The following is a 23,622-nucleotide window of genomic DNA, read 5'->3' on the forward strand; positions in this document are numbered from 1 at the left end:
ATTAAAATCACAGAAACTATGTTAACAGTGTTTACTCTTCATTCATGATTTAAGATACTTTTTGGAATTCTAGAATAGAAGAAGTTATTACTACCTAGCAATAGTCTTTGGAATTAAATTTCTGGGGAACTTGTAAAAATGTTCCTGGATCTTTGGCTTACAATTGGGAAGTAAGGAAGGGTGGTGCATCAATTAGACAAGTTTGGCCTTGCACCTACAGACCTACAGCTACTGGCACTCTAACAGGTAGTACATGTATTGTGAGCAGCTTTTTTTTTTTTCTTCAGTACTGGGGCTTGTACTCAGGGCCTACACCTTGAGCCACTTCACCAGCCCTTTTTTGTGAAGTGTTTTTTTGAGATTGGGTCTTGTGAACTATTTACCTGGGCTGGTTTCGAACCACAATCCTCTTGATCTCTGCCTCTTGAATAGCTAGGATCACAGGTGTGAGCCACCAGTGCCTGACTGTGAGCAGCTTTTTGACTTGTAGGGGGGCTTAAATGACCCATCTCTACCTGCTGTAGATGTTACTTAAGAGGCATGCAGGGCTGGTGGTGTGACTCAACTGGTAGAGCACCTGCCTAGCAGCACAAAGCCCAGAGTGCAAAAGTCAGCATGACCAAAACAATAACAAAAAAGCCCCAAAAGACAGGCTGTTATTTTCAATAAGCTTACCTACCACTAGGGGGAGCCAAATACATAGATACGTTTAAGAATTATCTCAATGGTGCTAGACTACTCTGAGAAGTCTATGGAAGGTGTGTGTATAGAATATAGAGTATCAGAAAGAACTAGGGAAATTTGACCTGGAATTAGTTGGAACAAGTCTTCCTAGGGAAGTGGCTTGGGGCATGTGTTTCTGTGACTCTCTCCCCAGAATGAAGAGGCTGCTGAAGCGAGTACAATCATTAGGTCTTTCTGTGAGGCTGGTTAAGGTGACCCCAGATAAGATCTTTTCCCTGGGTCTTCTGATTCATGCACTTGCTCAACTGCACAGACTGTCCACCTGAGGAAAAAAGATCACTGCAAATTCGTTGTGGATCCCTTAGAGAGCAATCTATGCCATTAAAGCCTGAGCCATAGGTAAGTAATGTCTGCATGTCACACTTGTTAGAAACCATCTTTTCTCTTTTATTTCCACATTCATATAAAAGGTTTTGATATATTTGGGCTGGTAAAAGAAAGCCACATTTTATATAAAGAAAATTATAGGAAGTTATATAATATATGGTCTTAATGTTTGGAAAAGCAATTATGAATTGCATCATTGGTTTAGTTATCCAAGCGATCGAAATTCTGGGTTTGAAACTCCTGGAAGTCCTCTGGGATGGTGTCTGCAACAACAACAGGCAGTTGGTTAGTAACTTGGTTAGTAAGTCTCCTTCCACTCCCAAATCCTGTCCCATTGCATGCTATGCAGGCCTCCTGTAGAGGGCGATGTCAGCCTGCTCAAGGGGCTCCACAAGGCCTGCGGCCATTTCTACTTCAGGCTGCTTTGCAAATTGTTGGCTCAAAGCCCAGCGGTGCTCATTCATGGCCCTAAAGAAAATTAGCAGGCAGAATGGCTTTCAGTCTGCGATTATGTGTGAGCCATATGAAAATAAAGGCTGCCTATAAATTAAACCTCACTGAGTTTCTTACTGAACCCCAAATGCTAAACCATGCAGTTAAATTCTATGGGTTTCAATTTCCACATCTATGAAAGAAGAAAACCAAGATCTACTTTTTATTTGTTACACAGGGAATATCAGGTTTCAATGAGCATGTGGCATGAGCTCTGGGCTTTTAGCCAGAAAGCATGCTATAAAAATAAGTGGCATTATTTGATTGATTTTAGTAATAATATTGTAATTGCAATAAGAATGTACATTACCGTTGCAGCGATACTTGAGGTTGGACCAGATGATGTTTTCTTGAGAGAAGCAGAAAACGCCAAGTCTGCCTCCACGCATGGTGGTATCTATGGTGACCCCAGAGTCAGCCACTAACTCGGAGCCTTCATAAAATCGTACCCTGCAGGCAACACAGGCAAAGTGGATCTTGGTGAAACCTATCCCAGGGTGAAGTGCCCATGGTGAGAACAGGGCCCACTTCCTACTTACACACCTGCCTCTTTACTCTGCTACTCCATTTTCCACGACCTGCAGTGTGCTGAATCTGGTCCCCGTCCCATGTGACTCCCAAGGGCAGTACTTGTGTGTCCATATCTCCCCAACTTGCCTTTCAAAGGCTCAAAATAATGTTGGGTACACACAGTAAGCTCGATAGATACTTGCAGATGAGTTGAAAAGAAACAGCCCAATGTCATAGATGGGGGACTTTGTGACTTTATCTTCTTGTGTGTTATCTTTGTGGATAGCATGCTTAGAATTTCTGCTCCTCCTTTAGCCTGGTATATGTCACTTGGGAGAATCACAGAGCCGTGATTCCCAACAGGAGCCAGCACTCCACATATAAGCAGCTTTAGACATCTGTGGGGGTTCACAGATATGGTTGTCACTGTGGCATTGAGTGACAGAAGCCAGGGTCACTGGATGGCTTACAATGCCCTGGGGAGAATGGCCAAAGATTGCCCTTCCTTTGTACACTTTTGGAGTGTTCCTCTAGATGTGCGGGAAGGGGACAGCCTGTTGGCAATGAGTGGGGCTTAGTCAGAGCCCCCTTGTTAGAGTATATTCTACACTGATTTTAATATAAACTGAATTTTCCAGGGTAAATATAGAAACTACTGAGTACTTTGTTTTGTTTGAAAATTAAGCATCCTTCACCATTTTAGAACTTCCTATCACCACTGGCAATACCACTGTGATATTAAGTCACTGACCCATCAGTCCATATTTAAATGTTACCTGCACAGTGATTCCAGGTGTGGGTGTGTCTGTCTCATTTTGTCTTCTGGTGTGGTTGTACCCAGGTATTTAATCACTTTGTTGTATATTCATTTATTCTTATTTCTCTAATATATTGTTAGGGCTCAGAGAGATTTTTATAAAATTGTATGTGTAGGTAAGTTATATTTTCTATGATTTCCTTTTGGGGCAGAAAAGAGGGACATTTAAAATATTTGTTATAAAAAGGACCATTAGGCTTAATAGGGCTGAGAACATGACCAGTCAAATTTTTTTTGGCAGTATTGAGCTTGAACTCAGGGCCTCTTGCTAGGCAGGTGCTCTACCACTTGAACCACTCCAGCAGCCCCAAACTGTTTCATTCTGATCTTTTTTTAGGGGGTCAGTATTAGAGTTTGAACTCAGGGTTTCATGCTTACTAGGCAGGCGCTCTTACTGCTTGAGCTGCTCTGACAGCCATGGCAATTTCTTACTATGAAGCAAACAGAGTGCATTTGACATAATGTCACAAAGAAGACCAGAGTATGAAGTAACCCTCACAATGTGCTTGTTCCCATTAGGCTGCTTACAACCTCTCCAAAATGTACTACCCAAGTTGGCATGGGTGTTGATCTGAAAGTTTGAGGAATGAAGACGTAAGGATGTTGTCTAAATTCCAAAGGTGTAACCCTAAGCCATCGTAACACCTGTGACTAGTTAAAAAGATAGTCCTATAAAGAAATAAGGCAGATCATATTAGTCTTTTCAGCAGAGTCTGTGCTGTGCATTGTTCATGCCAGGCACTGTGCCATGCACTGGGGAGACCTGGATAAAAAAGATACAGGTGCTGTTCTCATGGAGTTTATGGCCCAGTAGGGAAGATAGACCGAAAGGGCTCGGTGCATTCTGTGTGAACTATGCACTAGGATGTGATTACACAGGCATCTTAGGAGGGTGTGGGTGGCACCTCAGCTGCATGTCCCAGCTGGGTCAGCAGTTCCACTCTCAGGCTTCCCAAAGAGCACAGCCAAGGGTATCACCATTCAAGTGCACCAATCTCCCAAGGCTGAGAAGATTCCAAGGCACCTTTGTTCCCCAGGTTGGGCCTACAGTCCAGGTGTCAGTTGAGCCTAGTGTCTTCCCCCCACTTCTTTCTGGAAGCCCCGGCCTGAGGTTGTCGAAGTCCTGGTATGTTTTTGAGGACTAACTGAGGTCACGACTGCTCAGGGAAGCCAAGGTCTTGGGATACAGAATGGAGTGTGCCTCTCCAAGGCGGGGAAGGTACTTGGCTTACCTGATATAGCCCACCTGGGGCCTGTGCTGCAGGAACCAGCGGTAGGACACCTTGTCCTTCCAGCCCACATTTCTGGAGTCCTTCCACAGGAGCCTGACCTGGTCACTGGTGTCCCCTGTGTGCCACAGGGAGTTCCGGAGATGCTCCCCTGGGCCTGTCTTAGACTTCACAGCCTGGAAAAGAACACAAGCAAGGTGTTAGAACAAGACACACAAACCACCCTTTCTGTATCTGAGGTGACAACATGGTAGTGAATTCTTGGTTACTGTCGGGCTACCTTGGGCTTGGAAGAAAGCATAAAACTTAAGCACCATTTCTACAGGATGACTACAGCCCTTAGAACTTTGCAGTAAGTGACACTGCACCATTGACCACATAGTTCCTGCTATATGCTCATTGCTCCCCACATTGCCAATGAAGGCTCCCACCAAATGTCTGAGTGTCAAAGCCAGACTTCTGTCCTCGCATGAGCAACGGAGGTAGCCCAGCATTCTTATACACAGTCGGCCTCCTCAATGAGAGACATCAGCCAGTTTCCAACATGGTGTAAACTTTCCCTACCTCTTTGACCTCCCACTAAGTCAAAATTCCCATCATGAGAGTCACCCAGTGATCGTAATGTGGCTGGTGCGTACAAATGTACTATGGCTAACCCCCAGCTGGGGATTAGCTGGGTCTTCCTTGACTTGAATGTCAGCATGAATTCATCAATTTCCTAGATTTACTAAGTGCAACTTGAGAAAAGTCAAAATTCAAAAGAGGGCAAAGGGCCCAGAAGAAAAAAGGGAGATAAGGGGCTTCAAACTGCAGTACCTTGAGCTGAATACCGGGCTCCGCCACAGCTCGGAACGGTGTGGCCTGCCAGTATGTCTGCTCTGTCTGCTTCCACATGACTACATAGAAGCTGGAGCTGTCCTGGTAACCAAAGATGAAGCCTGCATAGTCATCATCTGTCTGGGTATTTACATGGAAGGTCCCTTCGAAGTCGACTCCATTGAAAGCTGTGTACCCTGTCAAGATCAGATGTCGTTAGAAAAACAGGTCACACTAGCAGCTGGCAGAAGTCTACAGGAGCCACAACCCAGGCCGAGAACATACCCACTGCCAAGCCAGGATCACTGTTCATGGTCTGCACAATCTCCATGCCCTGGGAAGAGAGATGTGGAGTTGAGAACAATTCTGAAGCAGCCAAGTACACTCAGAAGCCCAGAACCTCAGGCCTAAGGAGTGACTTCTGTTATGTTTGACCTTTGTGTAGATTTCATGATCTGAGTAGGTACCCTATCTTGTTTTGTGTTTTATGTACTCAAAAAAAAAAATAGCACAAAAAACTGGTAAAGAAGATTTAAATAAAATTTCTATTCAATGCTGAATAGAAATAATTTTGCTAAGACTATCACTTAAACTGATTCAATAAACCCTAAATTGGGGAACACACAACATATACATCTAATAAATATGATTTGCTCTGTGACTATGGAAAACCTACTTAAGCCTCTCTGTGCCTTTTTTCTTTCATTACACAGTGGGAGGACTTGTAGGAGGCAGTCTGTTGGAGAGATTTCATCATCTATAATATGGGAGAGTGGAAGTATTCAATCACAGAGCTGCCATGAGCTCTGTAATCTGCTTGTAATCGGCACCCTCCACATGTTGCCTCCCTCTGTTGAGAGGCAAAGTGGGGCTGTGTCACACTGTATGGCACTTACCTGGTTCAGGACCACCCAGTTGGGGTCGATCTGGGCATCCCCTTCAGGATCCAGGACCACGGTCTGGTAGGCCCGGAAGTCGGTCAGGGTGATTTCTGCATTCTCTGGGCAGACGTCAATCCTATCGATGACCTGGTCCTGGTCGAAGTCACTCTCACAGATGTCTCCCACCCCATCACCTGAGCGGGTGGGAAAAGGGGAGCTTGATAATACCCATCATCCCTTGTGAGGGAAGGCAGCTGGGCAGGGGATGGAAGTAAAGCCCAAGCTCCAGGCAGCAGGGCATATCTTAATCACTGTTGGGAGAGGCGCCCTGAGTGGTCCTGTATGAGCTGGGCTGCGACCATCTTGGAGCCTTCATGATGGGTGATCAGGCCAGCCATCAGACAACACCAAGAGCTTCTCAAACGATCAACTTGAGCAGTTGCCTTCTACCCATGTCTCCAAGTAAGTTCTTACTGTGTGCTACTGTGTTCACCAACTGGTGGATCTTAAGCCTGACCTCACATAAGCAAATGTTTACAGTACTTTTTAGACTACAATGTGCACATGAAGGAGAAATTATTATCGTCTCTCAGGCCCTGAGGCTAAATCTGGCGCACAGGTGCATTTTGTTCAGCTGATATAATGTTTGAAGCATTTGAATTTGCATCACTGACCGAGCCCTCACCAGCTCACCACAGTTCCTGCACTCACTGCTGTCTCTCATCTGACTTGATGTACATAGTTCCTTACCTGCCTGGCCTCTGCAAGCATCTGTGCTTGTGAACCCAGCCTACACCCTTTCCGCTGTGTCCTCTGCTCTGCTTGGCTCCTTTCCTGGGATTCCCAGTGGAGGAGCAAGCAAGACAATGGAGCCACTCTCCAGGTCCCGTGGGGACTGAGCTATAACATGTGGCTGTGTCCTGCTGTGTGATCTTCTCAGGAAGCTGCAAAGCTGATCAGCTCTGCCCGGGATTGGATTCTGCCGTCTCCCGGAATAGAGACGCGCAGGTTGTAGCTGGGCAGAGAAGCTGGGTTTGAAGCATCAGCTCACAGAAGCTGGGAGCGCTGGGGAGGCTCTGAGTCCCCATTGCCCTGGGGGAGGTATGCATGCATGTGCCTGGCTGGGAGGGTCTAGGGGCCAAGTCTGCTTACTGTTGCTATCCTCCTGGGCTGGGTTGGGGACCAGTCGGCAGTTGTCTGGGCCAGGAGGCACCAAGTCTGGGATGCCATCGTTGTCGTCATCATCATCACACTCGTCACCAATTCCATCCTTATCAGTGTCCAGCTGGGCACTGTTAATGACGGTGGGGCAGTTGTCTGTGCTGTCCTGGTGGCCATCTCCATCACTGTGGAGAAAGGATCACATTCAGCAGGGAACAGAAGTGTCTGCTCTCAGGAAGGAGAGTCTTTTTTTTCTCTGTAAAAATACAGGCTTGGTTTTTTATCAGACCCTCTGGGGTTATTTCCTTCAGTAGGCTGCCCTACAGGCTCAGAGACAATTTTCCCACTTCTTTACCTCTTAAAACAAGCAAGTCACTTCCTACTCAAGAAGATAAGAGAACCTATTTCTGTGATTTGTGGCCAGAGGCTCCTGTCAGTCCCTGGGGACTGCTAGATGACACCTGACTCAGAGGACGTGTGAAGGGCACAGAGCGAGAGACAGTGGAGCCAGCCAGCCCCGTGGGAATCCTGGCTCAGCAGCTGACCAGCTGTGACCTCAGGCATGATATTTTACCTCTATGGTTCAGTGTCCCCATCTGTAATATGGTGATAATAATCATACCTAGAGGGTTATTATGAATGATTACATGATCAGAATTTTGCACATTAAGTTTTATTAATTTTTTTGGCCATGCTGGGGATTGAGCTCAGGGCTTCATGCTTGCTAAGCAAGGGCTCTACCATTTGAGCCCCAAAAGATCCCTAGTTTTTTTGCTTTTAGTTTGTTTTGCAGATAGCATCTTGCAATAACTTTGCCCAGAAAGGCCTCAAACTACGATCCCAGGACATGTGGATGCACAAACAAGCAATTCCTGCCCTCCTCCCCAGGGTTCAAGTTTGTGGGAGTTCAAATGCAGCAGAATGAGTCATTTGTTTTAGGCAAATGTCTATAGGCTGGTGGGACAGGATATTTTAAAAAAACCTCTGTAGATGGTAATCAGAGAACAGGATGACCCGCACTAGGGAACATTCTTGATGTATTTCATTTAGGGTAGTTGTCAGGGTACCAGTCCCGCCTTCTCTGAAATAGAGAAAATCACCTGGTGTTAGATTCGATCACTGGCTGGCCCTGCTTGTGCATGCCATCCAAGGGCAGGCACTGTGCCAGGAACGGTGAAGGTTTCCTACATTATCTTGAATTTTTGGCATTACCTGTGAGCTACCTTTAATTATCTCTACTTTGCAGATGAGGAAATTGAGACTCTAAGAGATAGAGGGAATATTTAAGTTCACTTGACTGGATACACTTGGCAGCAAGAACCCAGGGCATAATGAAGGAGACAGGAACTCAGAGGAGCTGAGCCTGAGCAAGGGTGGGTGGAGAATTGTGTCTGTGAACCAGGTAATAGAAGAGAAGCCATGTTTCTTGTTGCTTTGCTTTTTGGAGTCCTTGTCCTCTCATCCCTGTTCCAATTGCCTCTCAAGAATTTCCCAAGAAGAGAAAGGGTTCTAGCCTTGGTTAGCAGGTTCATTGTTTTATGTTCTTACAGTACCTAATCCGGCTCTGGTCCTTTTATTTATTTTTCTGGTGCTGAGAACTGAACCCAGAGCCTTGCACATACTAGGCAAGCACTCTATCACCGAGCTATTCCGCCTGCCAGCCCTAATCTTAATGTAGGACTTCAGCATATTGGGTCAGAACATGTGCCAGAATTTTCTCACATAGAACAGCAAACATTTCAAGGGCAATGAAATAATAGTGATCCCACAGAAAACCGACAGCCTTCTACTTTGGGATGATGGTGAAGTTTTCCTGAATTTAAAGAATATAATAATAAAAGAGCTAATATCTACTGAGTGCTAAGTATACAACAGAAATCACAATAAGCACTTTTTGGATTAACTCAATTCATCTTCACAACAGTTCTGTGAGCTGGATCTGTGCACATCCCCACTTTATAGATGAGAAAACCGAGGTGCAAAGAGATTAGAGGACTAATTCACGATTAGCTGGCTTGTAGGAGAAGGATTTTTATCTAGCTGTCTCACTTCAGAATCCTGTGAAGCCTGAGGCTAGGCTGTCTCTCCTGTAATACAGCTCCCTTGCTGGACTGTCTAGTGTCTAGTGACACTGTACTTTCAGAGGTAGGGTGGTCCTGACCAGAGGTAGACTTATTGTCCTATCTGCAGGCCAGTCCACCCAGGGAGATTCCAAAGCATGGTATAAGCAGAAAGCTCTGAAAATTAAAATTTCATATTTTTGCATTTGCTTCTCTATAGCTGGGAGAGGTGCCATACCTGTCCTGATTAGTGTCACAGGAGTCTCCGACTAGATCATTGTCCACATCAGACTGCAAAGAGAACAGAGCATGTTATCTATCCCTGTGCCTGCATGTACAGAATGTTCCAGAAAAAGAAGACCTGGCCCATCTTCACTGGGTTTCAGGAATTATTTCTCTAGAACTCAGGAGGTACAAAACTGCAAAAGGACAACACCATATTGGTGTAGGCACAATGCTGAATTTTCACAAAAGCCTTTTAAAATATCGAGCTTCGTGTAGAGGCTGCCTACACACCAGATGAGCTGATTGGAAAGGGTGCTGGGGTAGCATGGTGGCAGGTGGAGACATGGTGTCTGGCACGGGTCGGAAGGGAGCCAGCCACAGGCACGGGCACAGAGAAAACTGACTTTGCTTTGCTTTGCATTTTGGAATTGAGCCAAAGTAGGGAGTGAGTCACAGAGAGCAATAATGACTTCCCTCTCAGGGCTTCAGAAACAAATGGCACATCATGCCCAATGATCCAGACAGGCGTGGGGATGGGAAAGGAAACTCAATGTGTCACTAACTGAACTTAATCTGGATAGGGCTTGGGGACTAAAGGGACATGTGATTAGGCTCCCAGTGGTTCATTTCCATGTTCCATTTTCCTTTCACTAGAAAAAACTGTTTGGGGCGTCATTAAGCTCATGTTACCAATTACATCTGTGCTCTATAGCTGAGAGCTTAGTCCCAAGTCTCAGGAGGCCCCATCCACACTCTTGTAGTGTTCGACTCATCATTCTGAGGCCTAACGTGTGTCATTCCCCCACCCATGCTTTGTTAGATAAGGGGCAACAGCAGAGAACTGACCAAGAGGCTCTGCTATGTTTTTCTACACACTGGCTTTAAATGGTCTTTGCATAAGGGTGTTCAACCTAGAGTTTGAATTCTCCTGTGTCCTACTAACCTGGTTAGGGTTGCTGACATCAGGGCAACTGTCACATGCATCCCCCACACCATCACCATCCTTGTCCCGTTGGTCACGATTAGGAATTTTTGGGCAGTTATCCAAAATGTTTTTTATTCCTGCAAGAAAAGAATGCTACCATGAGTCAAGGGAATATCAGGGACAGCGATGGAACACAGGGACTTCTAGGTGCTATAGAGGTCAGGCCTGTGCTAGCTCCTGCTTGGACCATTGTTGCTTTGCTGTTACCCTTCTAAGTAGTTATCTGGAGATAACTTTGAAGGAGGATTCTGGGAGACTTAAAGATGAACAGCTCTCTGAGGCATTTATCCATGAATTCTAATTTATCCAAGCTGTTAAGGGCTGTGGGAACACTGAGAAGGGGAACGTGATGACTAGGTGGGCTGGCCCATAGCTGATCAATGACAGAGTCTCTGGGAAGTGTGTGCGGAAGCCAGACCCACTGAGTCCCTCTTGCCCTGATTTTGGATTCAATAATGTCACACTGTTTGCTGCAAATTAGCCATGATGAGAGTAGTCGCACTGTGAAACTGACAAGTGTCACAAATCAGGGCTTCTTTTGGCGTGCTTCACGGAGTGCTTTGCCAGTGCACCATTGGATGGGAGTGGTCAGTTGGGCTCACCGAGGTGAGGAAGTGTTTTATAGAGGTATGGATATTCTGGAGTCGTGTCTGTGAGTGTTCACGCTCTCCAGGCCCCTGGGATGTGGTATATATTTCAGAAACTATCAGATCCCAGGTTATCTTCAATGCTAGCTGTCTATGCTGTGGGAGCCATACAGAATCAAATGTCTTTCCTCAAGTCCTGTGAGGCTCCAGGACTGGCAATCTCTCACATGGACCTCACACAAAATCCCTTTGGTATAGTCTTTGGAGCTGTGAAGCCACTGCCCTGCTTTACATCCCTGCCCAGAACAGGCAGGGCTGGCCACAGCTCCCTGGAAATGCCTGGCTCTCAGGAGGAGCCTGTCCCTAAGGGGGTAGCCTGTGACCCTGCTCAAAGCTCAGCTCTCCAGTTCCAGGTCTCTCACTTGTAAAAGGAGTGGTAGGGAGTGGGGAGAAGTATAATTCAGGAAGGCAGATGCTCTACAAAGACACAACCTGGCATATGTGCCAGAAGGAATTCTTACAGAGTCTCTGGCTATGGTATAGAGTCCCACAAATGTCCGGGGTTATTACATAGGGGTGTGGCTTCTGGAGTCTCCTCCTACAGACACAAGTCAGCCTTCAGCTACCAAATACAGGCCAAAGTGAAGCAGCAGAGAGGGAGGCTTACACCTGACCAAAGACAAGGGCAAAGGGACAAACAAATCCCCAATAAAAGAGAGCAAAGCAAGTCCACCATCTCCGTCCATGTCATCGTCGCAGGCGTCTCCTTTTCCATCTCCATCCGTGTCTCTCTGGTCATTATTTAGGACCATCCAGCAGTTGTCACAGGCATCCCCAAAGATATCTTTATCACTGTTTCTTTGGTCCACATTGTGAGTTAGGACACAGTTATCCTAAAAGACAAGGGGATGGGCCACTTATCAGACTTTCACTGAGTCTGCCTCCCCTGCTGTTATGAGTGGTCAAGTCTGTCAGTTTTACATTGTAAATATTTGTGAATCTTGGATAACGAATTGCAGTGCTGTGGGGACAGAGGCATGGGGTTAACAACATGGGGGAAGGCTTCACGGACCTTCTTCCATCACCCCCGGTATGTGGTCCTCCACAGAATGCAGATACCTGCTCATTCAGGATCCCATCTCCATCAGCATCCTCATCACAAGCATCTCCAATGCCATCTCCATCTGCATCTTCCTGGCCAGAGTTTGGCACGTACTTGCAGTTGTCCTGGGGGTAGGGGAGATACAGCTCAGAACCAAGCCCTGTAGATCTGATTTATGTCAAAAACTATTCCTGATCTCAAGACCAACTGTGGCTGCCTGGCTTTATTGTTGGTGGCTGTTTTGCTTCAGTTGAGATGCAGCTGCTTTAAAAATACAATTTAAGTTGGGACCTGCGGCATCTCTCCCCTCTATAAAATGTGGCTTTGGAAAATTTGGTAATTCTTTTTAAACCAAATATGCCCTCCTTACCTTCTTGCAGTTCCTGGCAGAGCATGGAAGTTCTTCATCAGGGTAACTGTCGATATCCACATCTCTTCCACAGATGTAACCATCTCCAGCCCAACCAACTCCACACTGTGAAGGGAAAGCCCATTAGAAGCCTAGGAAGCTAATCCCAGCTTGGAGGAAGGTAACCCAAAAGGGCCTCAGCTTCAGTGTGCACATCCCCTAGCGAAGGGCCTGGAGCCTGACAGCCTTTTTGGGTAGGATTTAAAAACTATTTAATTGACTGGGTGCAGTGGCTCACTCCTGTAATCTCAGCTGTTTGGGAGGCACAAATTGTGAGGATCATGGTTTGAGGCCAGCCCGGGCAAAATGTAACAAGACCCCATCTCAACAAATAAACTCAACATGTTGGCTTTACTAGCTATGCAGGAGGCATAGGTAGAAGGATCAAGTTCGAGGCAGCCAGACAAAAATGTGAGCCCCTATCTGAAAAACAAACCTAGAGTGAAAAGTGGCTAGAGGCATGGTTCAAAAGGTAAAACACCTGCCTAGCAAGCACAGGCCCTGAGTTCAGACCCCACTACTGCCACCTCTTCTCCCCCCACCTCCCCAAATAAAACCTAACTGTATTTGATTAGTCTAATGGTTCCCAATTTAAAAAACACCAGCTGGGCACCAGTGGCTCATGCCTATAATCCTAGCTATTCAGGAGGCAGAGATCAGGAAGATCACAGTTCAAAGCCAGCCCAGGCAAAAAAGGGCTGGTGGAGTGGCTTAAGATGTAGGCCTGAGTTCAAACCCCCATACTGCCAAAAAAAACCCCCAAAAACTTAAAGGGAGATGGAATGTAAAATGGATTGCCTTGCCCAGGGCTAAGAAAATGAAGGCAATCTGCTCTAAGAGATAGTCCATGTGGACAAGCAGGAGCAGTTTTCTTGCTTTGTTCTTTCACTTAACTGGCAGCACACATTTATATATTTATATATATACACACCCATGCATACACACATATGCAAATGTATACAGTATGTATACATATATATATGTGTACATGTATGTATGTACTGTGTATATATTTATATTTATTATATAAGTACTGTTCTGTTCCTTTTCAAAGACGATTTCCCATTCTGTCTTGGAGATCTTTTCATATCACCCCATGTAGATGCATTGCACTCTTTTTAATGGCCCAGATACATCACACATAGGTTGTAGTAAATGTGCCTTAACTCAACAATTTCCCATCATAGGTAACAGGTTTATAATAGCTTTCCTATTTCTAACAACTCGCCATAGATAATTCTGGTACATTTGCCACTCTGCATGTACACTGGTTTGATTGCATAGAATCCTGGTTCAAATGATATCTGTATTTCATATTTGTAATATGAGGGCTGTAATCAAAGTCTTCTTTACTTGATTGTTCAATTTATTCCTCCCTTCCTCTTCCCCCCCCCCCTTTTTTGAGACAGGGTCTTGCTATGCAGCCTAGGCTGGCCTCAAACTCACGATCCTCCTGCCTCATCCTCCCAAGTGCTGGGATTACAGGTGTGAACCACCATGTCCAGTTCTTTATCATTCTTAATCCACAGTTATATCTCTGAATTTAAGTCTTCTGGATTAGTTTCTACCAAAAGGGGAGCTTTCCAAGGTGCTTTATTTCTATTCACACCCTTTTCTTTTAACAGAAGGTGGTTCCCACAGGTGCAGTGCTGAGTGTGTCTGTCTCTACCCCCTGGAGATGTTCCAAATCCTAAGATTTAGAAAAAGAGCCTTTTTTTTCCACAAAGGGCCTATTACAGGCTCAGAACCATGTCAGGCTGACTGCTCTGTTGCCACGCCCAGCAGCTGAGAGCAAGCCTAAACCATTAGAGAACAGGCATTAACAGTTCTGCTGAACTCGATTATTTATGACAGATCAACAGACCAACAGATAGACCACTTTCCTTCTATTGATGCTATAAGGTCATCATTATCCATTTTTACAGAAGAGCCAGATAAGCTCTGCCTGGTTCACTGCCTTGCCCAGGCTCACAGCTGGGAAACCTGACCTCACACCTGCCCTTGTGCAGTGACTTTAGGGCATTTACATGGCTAACGTGCACTTTTGAGTTCTCCCTCTGACGGTCCATATCTGAGGTGGCCTGGTGAAAGGATGACTGATACACCATAGAGAAAGGAAACCCTTCCAGATAATGAGGGAAGAGCTGGAATCAGCTCAGGTTTAGGGTGACTCCCTGGGGAGGGAAGAGGGGAGAAGGTGACATGGAAAACAACAGAACCAGAAAAGCAGATCTGGGAGGGAGGTAAAAAGGAGAGAAGATGGAAAGAATCTGAGGAAGAGAGACAGGGCCAAGGGGAAACAAACTTCACATGAGTCAGTGTGAAATTTCCTGGCCTCCCTAATCAAAATAAGGTGCTTTCAGAACAGTGACTTCCTGGGCTGCAGCCTGCTTTCCCTCTGCAGCCAGAGTTGGAGGGCAGCACTCCCAGAATGCCCTTCCTAGGACCCCCTGCCCTGTTCAGTGGCTTCAGCAGGGCCTTCACCGGGCCTGGAAAGTTCAGCCATGGGGTCTAGTTCTTGACTCATTTTAATGAGGAAAAAATTTCCTCTAGGAACAAATACATTTTTAATGAGCTATTTTCTGGCATATTAAATTATTTTAGTAGTCACACTGAGTTTATTAATCCTTTGCCATCTGTCGTTGTGCCTCATTACAAATTCAAAAACATATTAAGAGCCTCATCACCCACCATCCTAGGGGACTCATCAATTTGTTCACAGAAAATGAAAATTTAAACACAGATATACACTTGCTCCTCAATGACTTTTTTTTTTTTCTTTTTGTGGTAATAAACATGCCGAACCATGGGGAATTAGGGAAATTGTTGGGTTGTTCCCTCCACTGTACATTCTTTCGTCCTGACCTTGTTCTAGAATATCTGGATTGCCAGGGAGGGCTGACTTTATTATAATTATTTCTTTTAGTTATTTTTGACTCTTTTTATTTTTCCCATTTGAAAAGTGATATGCTTATTATAGAAAAGTTTTCAAGTGTAAAGAAAAAGCAGGGTAAGTTTGAAGTATAAAGAAGAGAGGAAGTCAGGCCTGGTGGATTACAGGGGCACTCCTGTAATCGCAGCTAGTCAGGAAGTAGAGGCTGGAGGATCTTGCATTCAAGACTAGCCAGGGCAAAATTAGCAAGACTCTGTCTCAAAAACAAAATACAAACAAAAGGGCTGAGAGCGTAGCTCAAGTGGTAGAGCTCTGGCCTAGGACTCAATGAGCAACACTGAAAAAAAAACAAAAGGGAAATTCTCTTAGGACCCGTGCTACTGCTCAGAGGGAACCCCTGTGAACCTGGAACCCTAGATGAAAGGGTGGCTGGCTAAGGGCCTGGCACCCGGAAGTGAGCAGGAAGGGAGTAGCCAAAGTCAGCTGACACATTAGTGCCTACGATCCCCCAGAACTCTGGGTCTTGGGACTTGGGAATGGCTGCTAGGAACCAGTTTTCTTCTTTATAAAGGGTCCGCTGCAGGCTGCTTTCTGCCTAGCCCCCTTTCTGCCCAGACTGGCTGCAGGGTTGGGGAATGGACACACGACGAATGACCGTTCACTGAGGTGGGGGGTGGCATACACAGAATGGTGCTGTCATCCCTTTCCACTCACCTGTGGGAAATAGAAAGTTTCTGAGGGTGTATGACAAACCCTCACTTCTACACTGTGACCCACTCCCAGAGTGTTAGGCCAGACTGACACTAGACATTGTAAGGGTAAGGACGGATAGAAATGACATGACAGGGCAAAAGAGGACAGAGGAAGGCTGTGACTCCTTCACTTCCCTGCTGCTGCCTCCTTGGGCCACCTTCCACAGAAGGTGGCTAGGAACTGAGACACTGGGGGCTCTACCATCCAGGTGCCCAAGTGAACGATGTCACCTGTACCCAAGAGGGAGAGAAAAGGCAGCTGAAGGTTGGATGGGCCTCAGACCACTCCCTATAAACCCAGTTGTCCTTGTTGGTATGACATTCTGTGCTCATCCCCATCACAACATTTTCATTTTGGAACATTTTTACCCTGAAGCAAGTTGAAACTGTAGAGGAGTGTTGTTTAAAATGGAAGAGGAATAATGACAAAGCAAGCAAACAAGTAACTTACCACACATGTCACATCCCCCTGTCTCTCTTCAACACACTGTGCGTTCACACTGCAAGGGTTCAGTTCTGAATTTCTGCAACTTCTTTCTGCTTTGCACCCCCTTGTCTGGTCACCAGTGTATCCTGGTTTGCAAGGTCCACAGCGATAAGATCCCTGCAAAGAACAAAGATGAGACAATGAACCGGGGCTCAATACCTGTGAGACAAGGTCCTGTTGTGTTTTTTACATGTACTCAGTGATGCCACGATTGAGTGAGGCCGGGCCTATCTCTCTGCTTACATGTATCTCTTATGAGATCGTGTGCACGTTGGTGAACCCATCCTCAGGCTGGAACCCGCAGCAGACCCTGTGGCCAGCGAAGACAGGACTGAAGGCAGAGAAGGCTAGACAGTGAGCCAGCAGCACTTTGACTTGCCAGCCCCACTGTAGGGGTCAACAGGGGAAAGGCCCAAGGTTCTAGCAAAGTCCTGGGAGGTGGAATGAGAGGGTTTACTCCTGGGGACAGGCAGATGGTTTGATTAAAAAGTTTTTTTTTAAAGAAATTTTTATTTATTTATTTTTTTACTGTATCTTTGGCTCTTTTAGAATTGAACAAAAAGGAAATGTTGGTGGCTTGCACTGAGAATTCTTGATGAGGTAGGCTGCCATGAAGGAGAAACCTGGCAAATGACCTGTCAGCTCCTCTGCAAGGCACTTCTGGAGCTACACAGGATCTCCCTCACTCTCCTTTAAACAGCTTTCAGTGTGTGTGTGTGTGTGTGTGTATTTAAGTGTTTTTATTAAAAATTTTCAGCCTTATTGAGGTATAATTGATAAATAAAATGATGTATTTAAAGCATTCGGTGTGATGATGTATAGGTATATACATTGTGAAATAATTACTACAGTTAGCTAATTAACATATCCGTTACCTCTTTACTTTTTCTTCTTTGGTGAGAATATTGAAGATCTGTTAGGAAATTTCACATACGCAGTACAGTATTATTAACTATAGTCACCATTCTACACAACAGACCTTCAGAATTTATTCATTCCATACAGATTTATTGAGATCAAATTTTGTATCATAAAGACACTCATATAAAGTAGACAGTTTAATGATTTTACTCACTCAGGAATTTTTAATTGGCAAGTTCAAAGGATGTTTTTCAGCAATTTTCTTGCTCTATCAGCCTCATTGGACATGCTTTCAACCTGCTCCTTTTCTAGGCTTCTGCTCTTTCTCCTTTGCCTACTCCTTCATTTTGGGGGTTCCCTGGAGTTCTGTCCACTGTCTACTTTTCTCTCTGGGTGACTTCTGTTATTACCTTTATACTAAGATTTCCCAACTCTATTTCTGAAGGCCAGCTGTGTCCTGGTAAATGGCTAAGAAGCAATAAACCCTGGTCTATTCCTAAGTGGTAGAGTGTCGTGAAGGACTCAGGTTCAGCAGCCAGACAGGAAATCTAATGAGATGTGTGGTCTCAGCCTAATGATGTGAAGTTTCTGTGTCTCACTTTTTTCAGCTATAAGATGGGGATAATAAGAGTGCCCTTCTACAGGGTTGTTGTGAGGATTAAGATAAATGACTTGATATTTATAAAGGACTTTTACTTACAAGGAAATGGAGAACCTAGGGATTAAATGACATTCCCAGGGGCCTACAATGAGCTTGAATCTGTCATAGATGGAATCGGTGTTTCTTTTGTTGGTAGTCTACTCTGTTATATCTTTTATCTTGACACAGTTGACAGGGTCATTCAGGTACAAATCCCATATCTGAATATTTAAATTATAGACCTCCCTAAGTGCTAAGCATTTAAATTTAATACAAATGATTTTGAAAAATTTTATGAAAATAAGGAATACTATTTGGGAATTGTGTAGTCACCAGTAAAATATTGAACTACTGATATAAAACTAACAGTCTTTACATTTTTAAAGTGTAAGGATGACAATATTTAATAAATAGTTATTTAAGATCATATTGCTCTTATTGTTTTTGAGAGAAAGTAAAGAATAAACTTGGCATTTATACAATTATTCTTACATAAAAATTACTTGTAAAATTATTTTTACAGTAAACACATTTTCAGCACAAACTTTTGCTCGAATTCTGCCCATCTGTCAAATGTTTGATGCCCATGCTCTACCTGTGTTCAGGGTTGCAACCTACAAACATTCACTTGCTTCAGTACTTGGCTCCATTTTGAGAAATACTTACCAAAGTGTTAATACAGATAGAATTGGGAACACACGCTCCATTCTGACACTCATCAACATCAGTGCACACCTAGGCAAGAAAGTTGAAAGGAGCTTCAGAGAAACCTGCTCTTAAATAGAAATGCAAATCAGTTTCCCTCTGGTTTGTTTGACATCTTTGTGTGAAGTGAAGACACACAGAATTGCAGGTAGAATGTTAACTGAGGGTTATTTTAGCTATCTCTGGGCATTTATACTAGTCTGTACTTAACCAAATTTCTAATGGTAATTGTCTTCGTGGAATTTAAAGTCGTTCAGAAAAGATGACTTGTACAACTCATCTGTCCCACAGACTTTTTAGTCAGGAAAGGGTTTATTATTATTATTTTCTAAATGTATATATATATATTTAATATATATATCGCTTGGGACTCAATGTATTCTTCTATCTGAGGATTCCTATCTTTCCTCAATTCTGGAAAATTCTCAGCTTCTCTTCACTTTCATTATTTCTGTTCTTTCTTTGAACTACCATTAAACAAATAATGGGCTTTCTCTTTAAAATCCCCTTTTGACTCTTACCTACCCGCTTGTATTTTTCATATCCTTATTTCTCCGTGCTGGGTTCTGAAATGTTTCCTTCGACTTATGAATTCCTGGTTAGCTGTGTCTAAGATGTTCTATTTATTGAGTTTTTAAGATCAATTATTATATTCTTAACTGGTAAAAGCTTTACCTTGCTATTTTTCAAACATGTCTGGTTTTTCACAATGCCCTAGTCTTTAGTTAAAATATCCCTTCTTTTATCTATTTTTCCTTTTTTTTTTTTGTGGTACTGAGGCTTGAACTTAGGGCCTATACCTTGAGCCCACCAGCCCTTTTTTGTGATGGGTGTTTTTGAGATAGGGTCTCATGCACTATTTGCTTGGGTTGGCTCTGAACCGCAGTCCTGATCACTACAATCCTAGCCTCCTGAGTAGCTAGGATTGTAGGACATGAGCCACCAACACCTGGCTATTTATTTAATAATATTTTATACTTTTAAAATTTAAATTTATTTTATACTTATCATGTTTCCTCACAGTAGTTTCTTCATATATTGGCATTTTATGATCATATCCGTAGTGGCCCTGATTTTACCTGTGGGCATTCCACTGACCCTGAATTTTGCAGTGTAGTTTTTACTACTGTGGCTTTTACTCCTCCCGGGCTGGTTTTTATGCTACTTTTGGCAAGTGTTTAGGCATTATATATGCAACACAGAAGTGGAGTTCCTATCTGTATGTGGTATGAGCATGGATCTCTGCTTTGTGGTGGCAATTTTCATTTTTATCAACCATGTGTCAAAGCTGATGTCAAGCTTCCTTGTTTCCTGGGGCTAGCAAAGTTCTCCTACCCCCATGTAATGGAAGGGGAAATTCTCTGAGTTCCTGGCTTTATGCATGGGTACTAGGTCTTTCTGAAGTTCCAAGACTACATTTGCTGTCACCACATAAGTGTCAAAAGCCCTAGCTGCCACTGCCCTGGAGCTACTGTGGCATCAGCTTCCATTCACAGTGCTGGCTGTCCTTCTTTGCTTCTAGAAATGGCACCATTTCCTTCTATTTCTTTTGACCTTGGTAATGCATTACATTTGACATAAATTTTTAGAAGGTGGCTCCCTTTACTTCAGTTTGTTCTACCATATTGCTGGAATCCAGTGGGAAGTGTTTTTACTAGCTGACATCAAGCCCTTTATATTTCATTTTGTCTCTTTTTCTTTGTTCAGTCTTGGGAGATTTTGTCTTTAGAGAAGAAGAAAATCTCGGGGTCATTGCTCTAGTGCCTCCTTGTCATTCCTCTGTGTTCAGATTGCCTCCTTTTTCTCATCTAAAAATGATGCCCTCTAGATTCATTTGATAGGCAGTGAGGAAATAATGAACCCCTGCCCTTCTTCAAAGCTAATAATTTCCCTAAGGTAATAAAATATATTTATAGACCAACCATTTTTAAGGGCTGAAAACATCAAAAAGAATTTCACAGTTAGTCAGTTAAGTAATGATCAGGAGATAGCAGAACATTTGGAAATAAATGGAGACTGTCATGAAGTACTCAGATGTTTTATGGGAATTTATATCTTATATAAGAAAAAGGATAGATTTCCTCAGGGAATTAGCTTCTCTCTTGAAATCCTCTCATTTCTAAAACTGCTTCTGATTGGCAGCAATGGCACTATAAAAGGGACCTAATTTTTCAAAGCTTTTATTTGTCTTCCTGGTTCTCAATTTATTCTGGAGAACAGAATGTCCAAAGGCTATCAACAAACTTAAGTCTGAAACTGTGCCACATATCTAGTATTGCCCTTTTATTGGTTTTCTACCAATACTCTATCATCCCAGCTTCAACAGTGTCCTTCCTTCTAGATTCTAGGAACATATATCCTCAGAAATGAGTTGAAAGTCTTCCTGATTTTCTCACTGGGCACCCTGACCCTTCCACACGGCACTGGCTGCTCAAGGAGCCAGGAAATTGTTCTGATGAGATGAAAAATTAATAAAAAGCATCATTTCAGCCCACCTGTTTGTTTGACTTGGCAAAGTTGATCCCAACACCCTGCACTATGGGTCCTGTAAAGCCCACCGGGCAGGAATCACATCTGAAGCCAGGAGCCAAGTTCACACAGCGTACACCTGGGTAGCAGGGATGGTATTTGCACTGGAGAAAAAAAGTTCAAAATCTTTAGCCATGTGGAGAAAATTGCTCTTAAACTTTCCCTCATCTATTTGCATATGCTTGTTTATTCATTTGACTTTTTTTTTTGGTAGAAAAATGATAAAAGAAACTTAAGGCTTCCAACTTCACAGTCACCACTGTATCCCCAACCCACCCAGTCTTTGTTGCCTTTTAAGTACATTGCTGTATTATAGTATAATAGCACATTGAAGTCAAAAGCATCCTTAATTTTAACCAGTCTACCTCCCAATGTAGCATACTCCCCGATATTTTAATTTGGAGTTTACAAATCCCCGGGAAAGGCTGCTGTCCCTGGACCACTTGTCAGCTGGCTGTTAGATGACTCCCAAAGCTTCAGTGAACCAGCTCCTCATGTGGAAAGATCTTGAGAAGATAGAGCAGGCAGGCGCTCCCTCAGTGAGGTGTGATCACTCAGTCTGTGCCTCCCTTTGTGCCCTGTCTAGCCCATAGCTATTCCAAGGCTCTCATGGCCTATGAGATTGGTTCTTAAAAAAAAAATAAATAAACCACTTCAACTAATGTAAAAAACATGATGACTTCCTGTTCTTTCAAAAAGGAGGAAAATTCCAGTGCACAGATAAAAACCAGATGCAGTTCTGTGAAACAAGAGCAGATGATTCTCCAATTGAGAGCTTTTGTTTTGTTTTATTTGTTCTTGCTTTTTTGGGACAGGGTCTTGCTCGGTAGCCCGGGCTGGCCTCAAGCTTGTGACCCTCCTGACTTCCCAAGTGTTGAGATTACAGGCATGAGCCACCACTATAGACCATCTTAATTGCTTACAGCTGGGGGAGACAGCCAGCTGAGTGCTACTAAGAGCCTGAAGGAGGCCTGATGCAGCTGGGTCTCAGGTCCTTGCATGCCTTTCCCCTCTCCACTTCTTTCAGTCTTCCTCTGGCTGGTGGGAGGGGTAAGGTACATTTTGGCAGTAGCATTGCTACTGGCTATGGACAGAGCTTTGTGATCAGACTAGTGACTGGTTAACTAGTGACTTGTCTTGATGCAGTCTCCTTCTGAGTCTCTGCCCACTGGTCAAATAGCCTGCAATGGCTGTGTGTGCACACACTGGCTTCATTCCTGGGCACTTTTGGCTACTCCCAAGTTATAGGCCTCCCCGGCAGTTCTTGTGGGTGTGAGATTCCCTCTGTTGCTCTGCTTTAAGAAGCCTGAAGAAAGTTGTTATGACTCCTGAAATACATGCTTACCCAAGTCCTCCCCTCCCCCCTTTGCAAAAGCATGGGAAGAGCAAATTTCTGATACACATTGCTTATGTTACCACCATTGCAGCACTGTAGCAATATGAACTGGTAGAAAATTGGAGACAGAGGAGAAGTGACAAATAAGGCCACATCTGTGTGTTGTGCCTCCTCTGACCACTCATGTGTCACAGGGTCTCCAAGGATTTGTAAAGAAAGAGTTTTTAATGGAGCCTCGAGGGCAACCTAAGCCATCTCTTTCTAGAAGCTGTAGGCCACTATGAACACATAAGGAGCCCCTACCCTCAGGGAGTCCAGCTGAACTTTACCTCATCAACATCAGAGCACGTGATTCCGTTCCCCGTGTAACCCTCAGGGCAGGGCCCACACTGGAAGCCATCTCTGGTGTCAGTACATCGGACACCTCGGAAACATGGGTTGGAGTCACACCGGCGTGGTGGGCGAGTTGGAGGTGCTGGGGGTGCCGGGGGCACCAGTGTGTTTGGGGTTGGAGACTGAAAGCTGAGAGGACCTAGAAAAAAAACAATACTCCATAGACTCATTCACCACTGGGGAATTTATAGGATACAAAATGAAATTTGGTTTCCCAATGAACTTTTCGTCCCTTCCCTTTCCTCCAACTCTATGCAGAGCTGCAGTGCCATGGCCTTGCCTCAGGCCCTCCGTGGGTCTGCATCATCCTACCCAGAATAAGCTGGTCAAGCACTTACCACAAGCCTGGCATTCTGCGATGGTGTTTCGCAAAAATGATGTTTCCTTGACCTTTAGACATGAAAAGGGGAAAAAACGATTGAAAAGGAATAGCTGATATAGTCCAGGAATGAAAGAATTCATGTGTAGATGCTGAAGAAACACTTCTTGCACTTCAAGCAGCTTTTGACAGCTTCCCTCTACCAGCAACCATGGCATATTTATTGAAAGCATGTCCCCATTTGCAGAGCCCTTCTAGCTGATCCCTGGGGTGGTGGGCTGTGTGGGGCCACTTGACATTCGACCCCAGGCCACCTCCCTCCCTGTCTGTGCAGGCCCACAGCTCTCCCAGCACAGAGAGCT

General features: G+C 44.3%; 1 protein-coding gene across 1 annotated transcript in view; it reads right to left on the minus strand.

The window, feature by feature from the left end:
- Positions 1 to 1,107: 1,107 nt before the first annotated feature.
- Positions 1,108 to 23,622, minus strand: part of Thbs4 (thrombospondin 4) — a 40,706-nt gene continuing 18,191 nt past the window's right edge. The window contains exons 6-22 of the mRNA XM_020155078.2: positions 23,280 to 23,331; positions 22,878 to 23,080; positions 21,179 to 21,316; positions 18,645 to 18,713; positions 16,442 to 16,594; positions 12,307 to 12,411; positions 11,954 to 12,061; positions 11,568 to 11,727; positions 10,206 to 10,324; positions 9,276 to 9,328; positions 6,969 to 7,162; positions 5,832 to 6,010; positions 5,221 to 5,269; positions 4,936 to 5,132; positions 4,123 to 4,295; positions 1,874 to 2,013; positions 1,108 to 1,334 (exon numbers count right to left, since the gene is read on the minus strand). Coding sequence (XP_020010667.1) covers positions 1,273 to 1,334; positions 1,874 to 2,013; positions 4,123 to 4,295; positions 4,936 to 5,132; positions 5,221 to 5,269; positions 5,832 to 6,010; positions 6,969 to 7,162; positions 9,276 to 9,328; positions 10,206 to 10,324; positions 11,568 to 11,727; positions 11,954 to 12,061; positions 12,307 to 12,411; positions 16,442 to 16,594; positions 18,645 to 18,713; positions 21,179 to 21,316; positions 22,878 to 23,080; positions 23,280 to 23,331 — 2,154 coding nt within the window. The 3' untranslated portion in view covers positions 1,108 to 1,272. The remainder of the gene's footprint in view (positions 1,335 to 1,873; positions 2,014 to 4,122; positions 4,296 to 4,935; positions 5,133 to 5,220; positions 5,270 to 5,831; positions 6,011 to 6,968; positions 7,163 to 9,275; positions 9,329 to 10,205; positions 10,325 to 11,567; positions 11,728 to 11,953; positions 12,062 to 12,306; positions 12,412 to 16,441; positions 16,595 to 18,644; positions 18,714 to 21,178; positions 21,317 to 22,877; positions 23,081 to 23,279; positions 23,332 to 23,622) is intronic.

This window comes from Castor canadensis, chromosome 6, assembly GCF_047511655.1.
Source record: "Castor canadensis chromosome 6, mCasCan1.hap1v2, whole genome shotgun sequence".
In the NCBI taxonomy this organism is placed as follows: domain Eukaryota; kingdom Metazoa; phylum Chordata; class Mammalia; order Rodentia; family Castoridae; genus Castor; species Castor canadensis.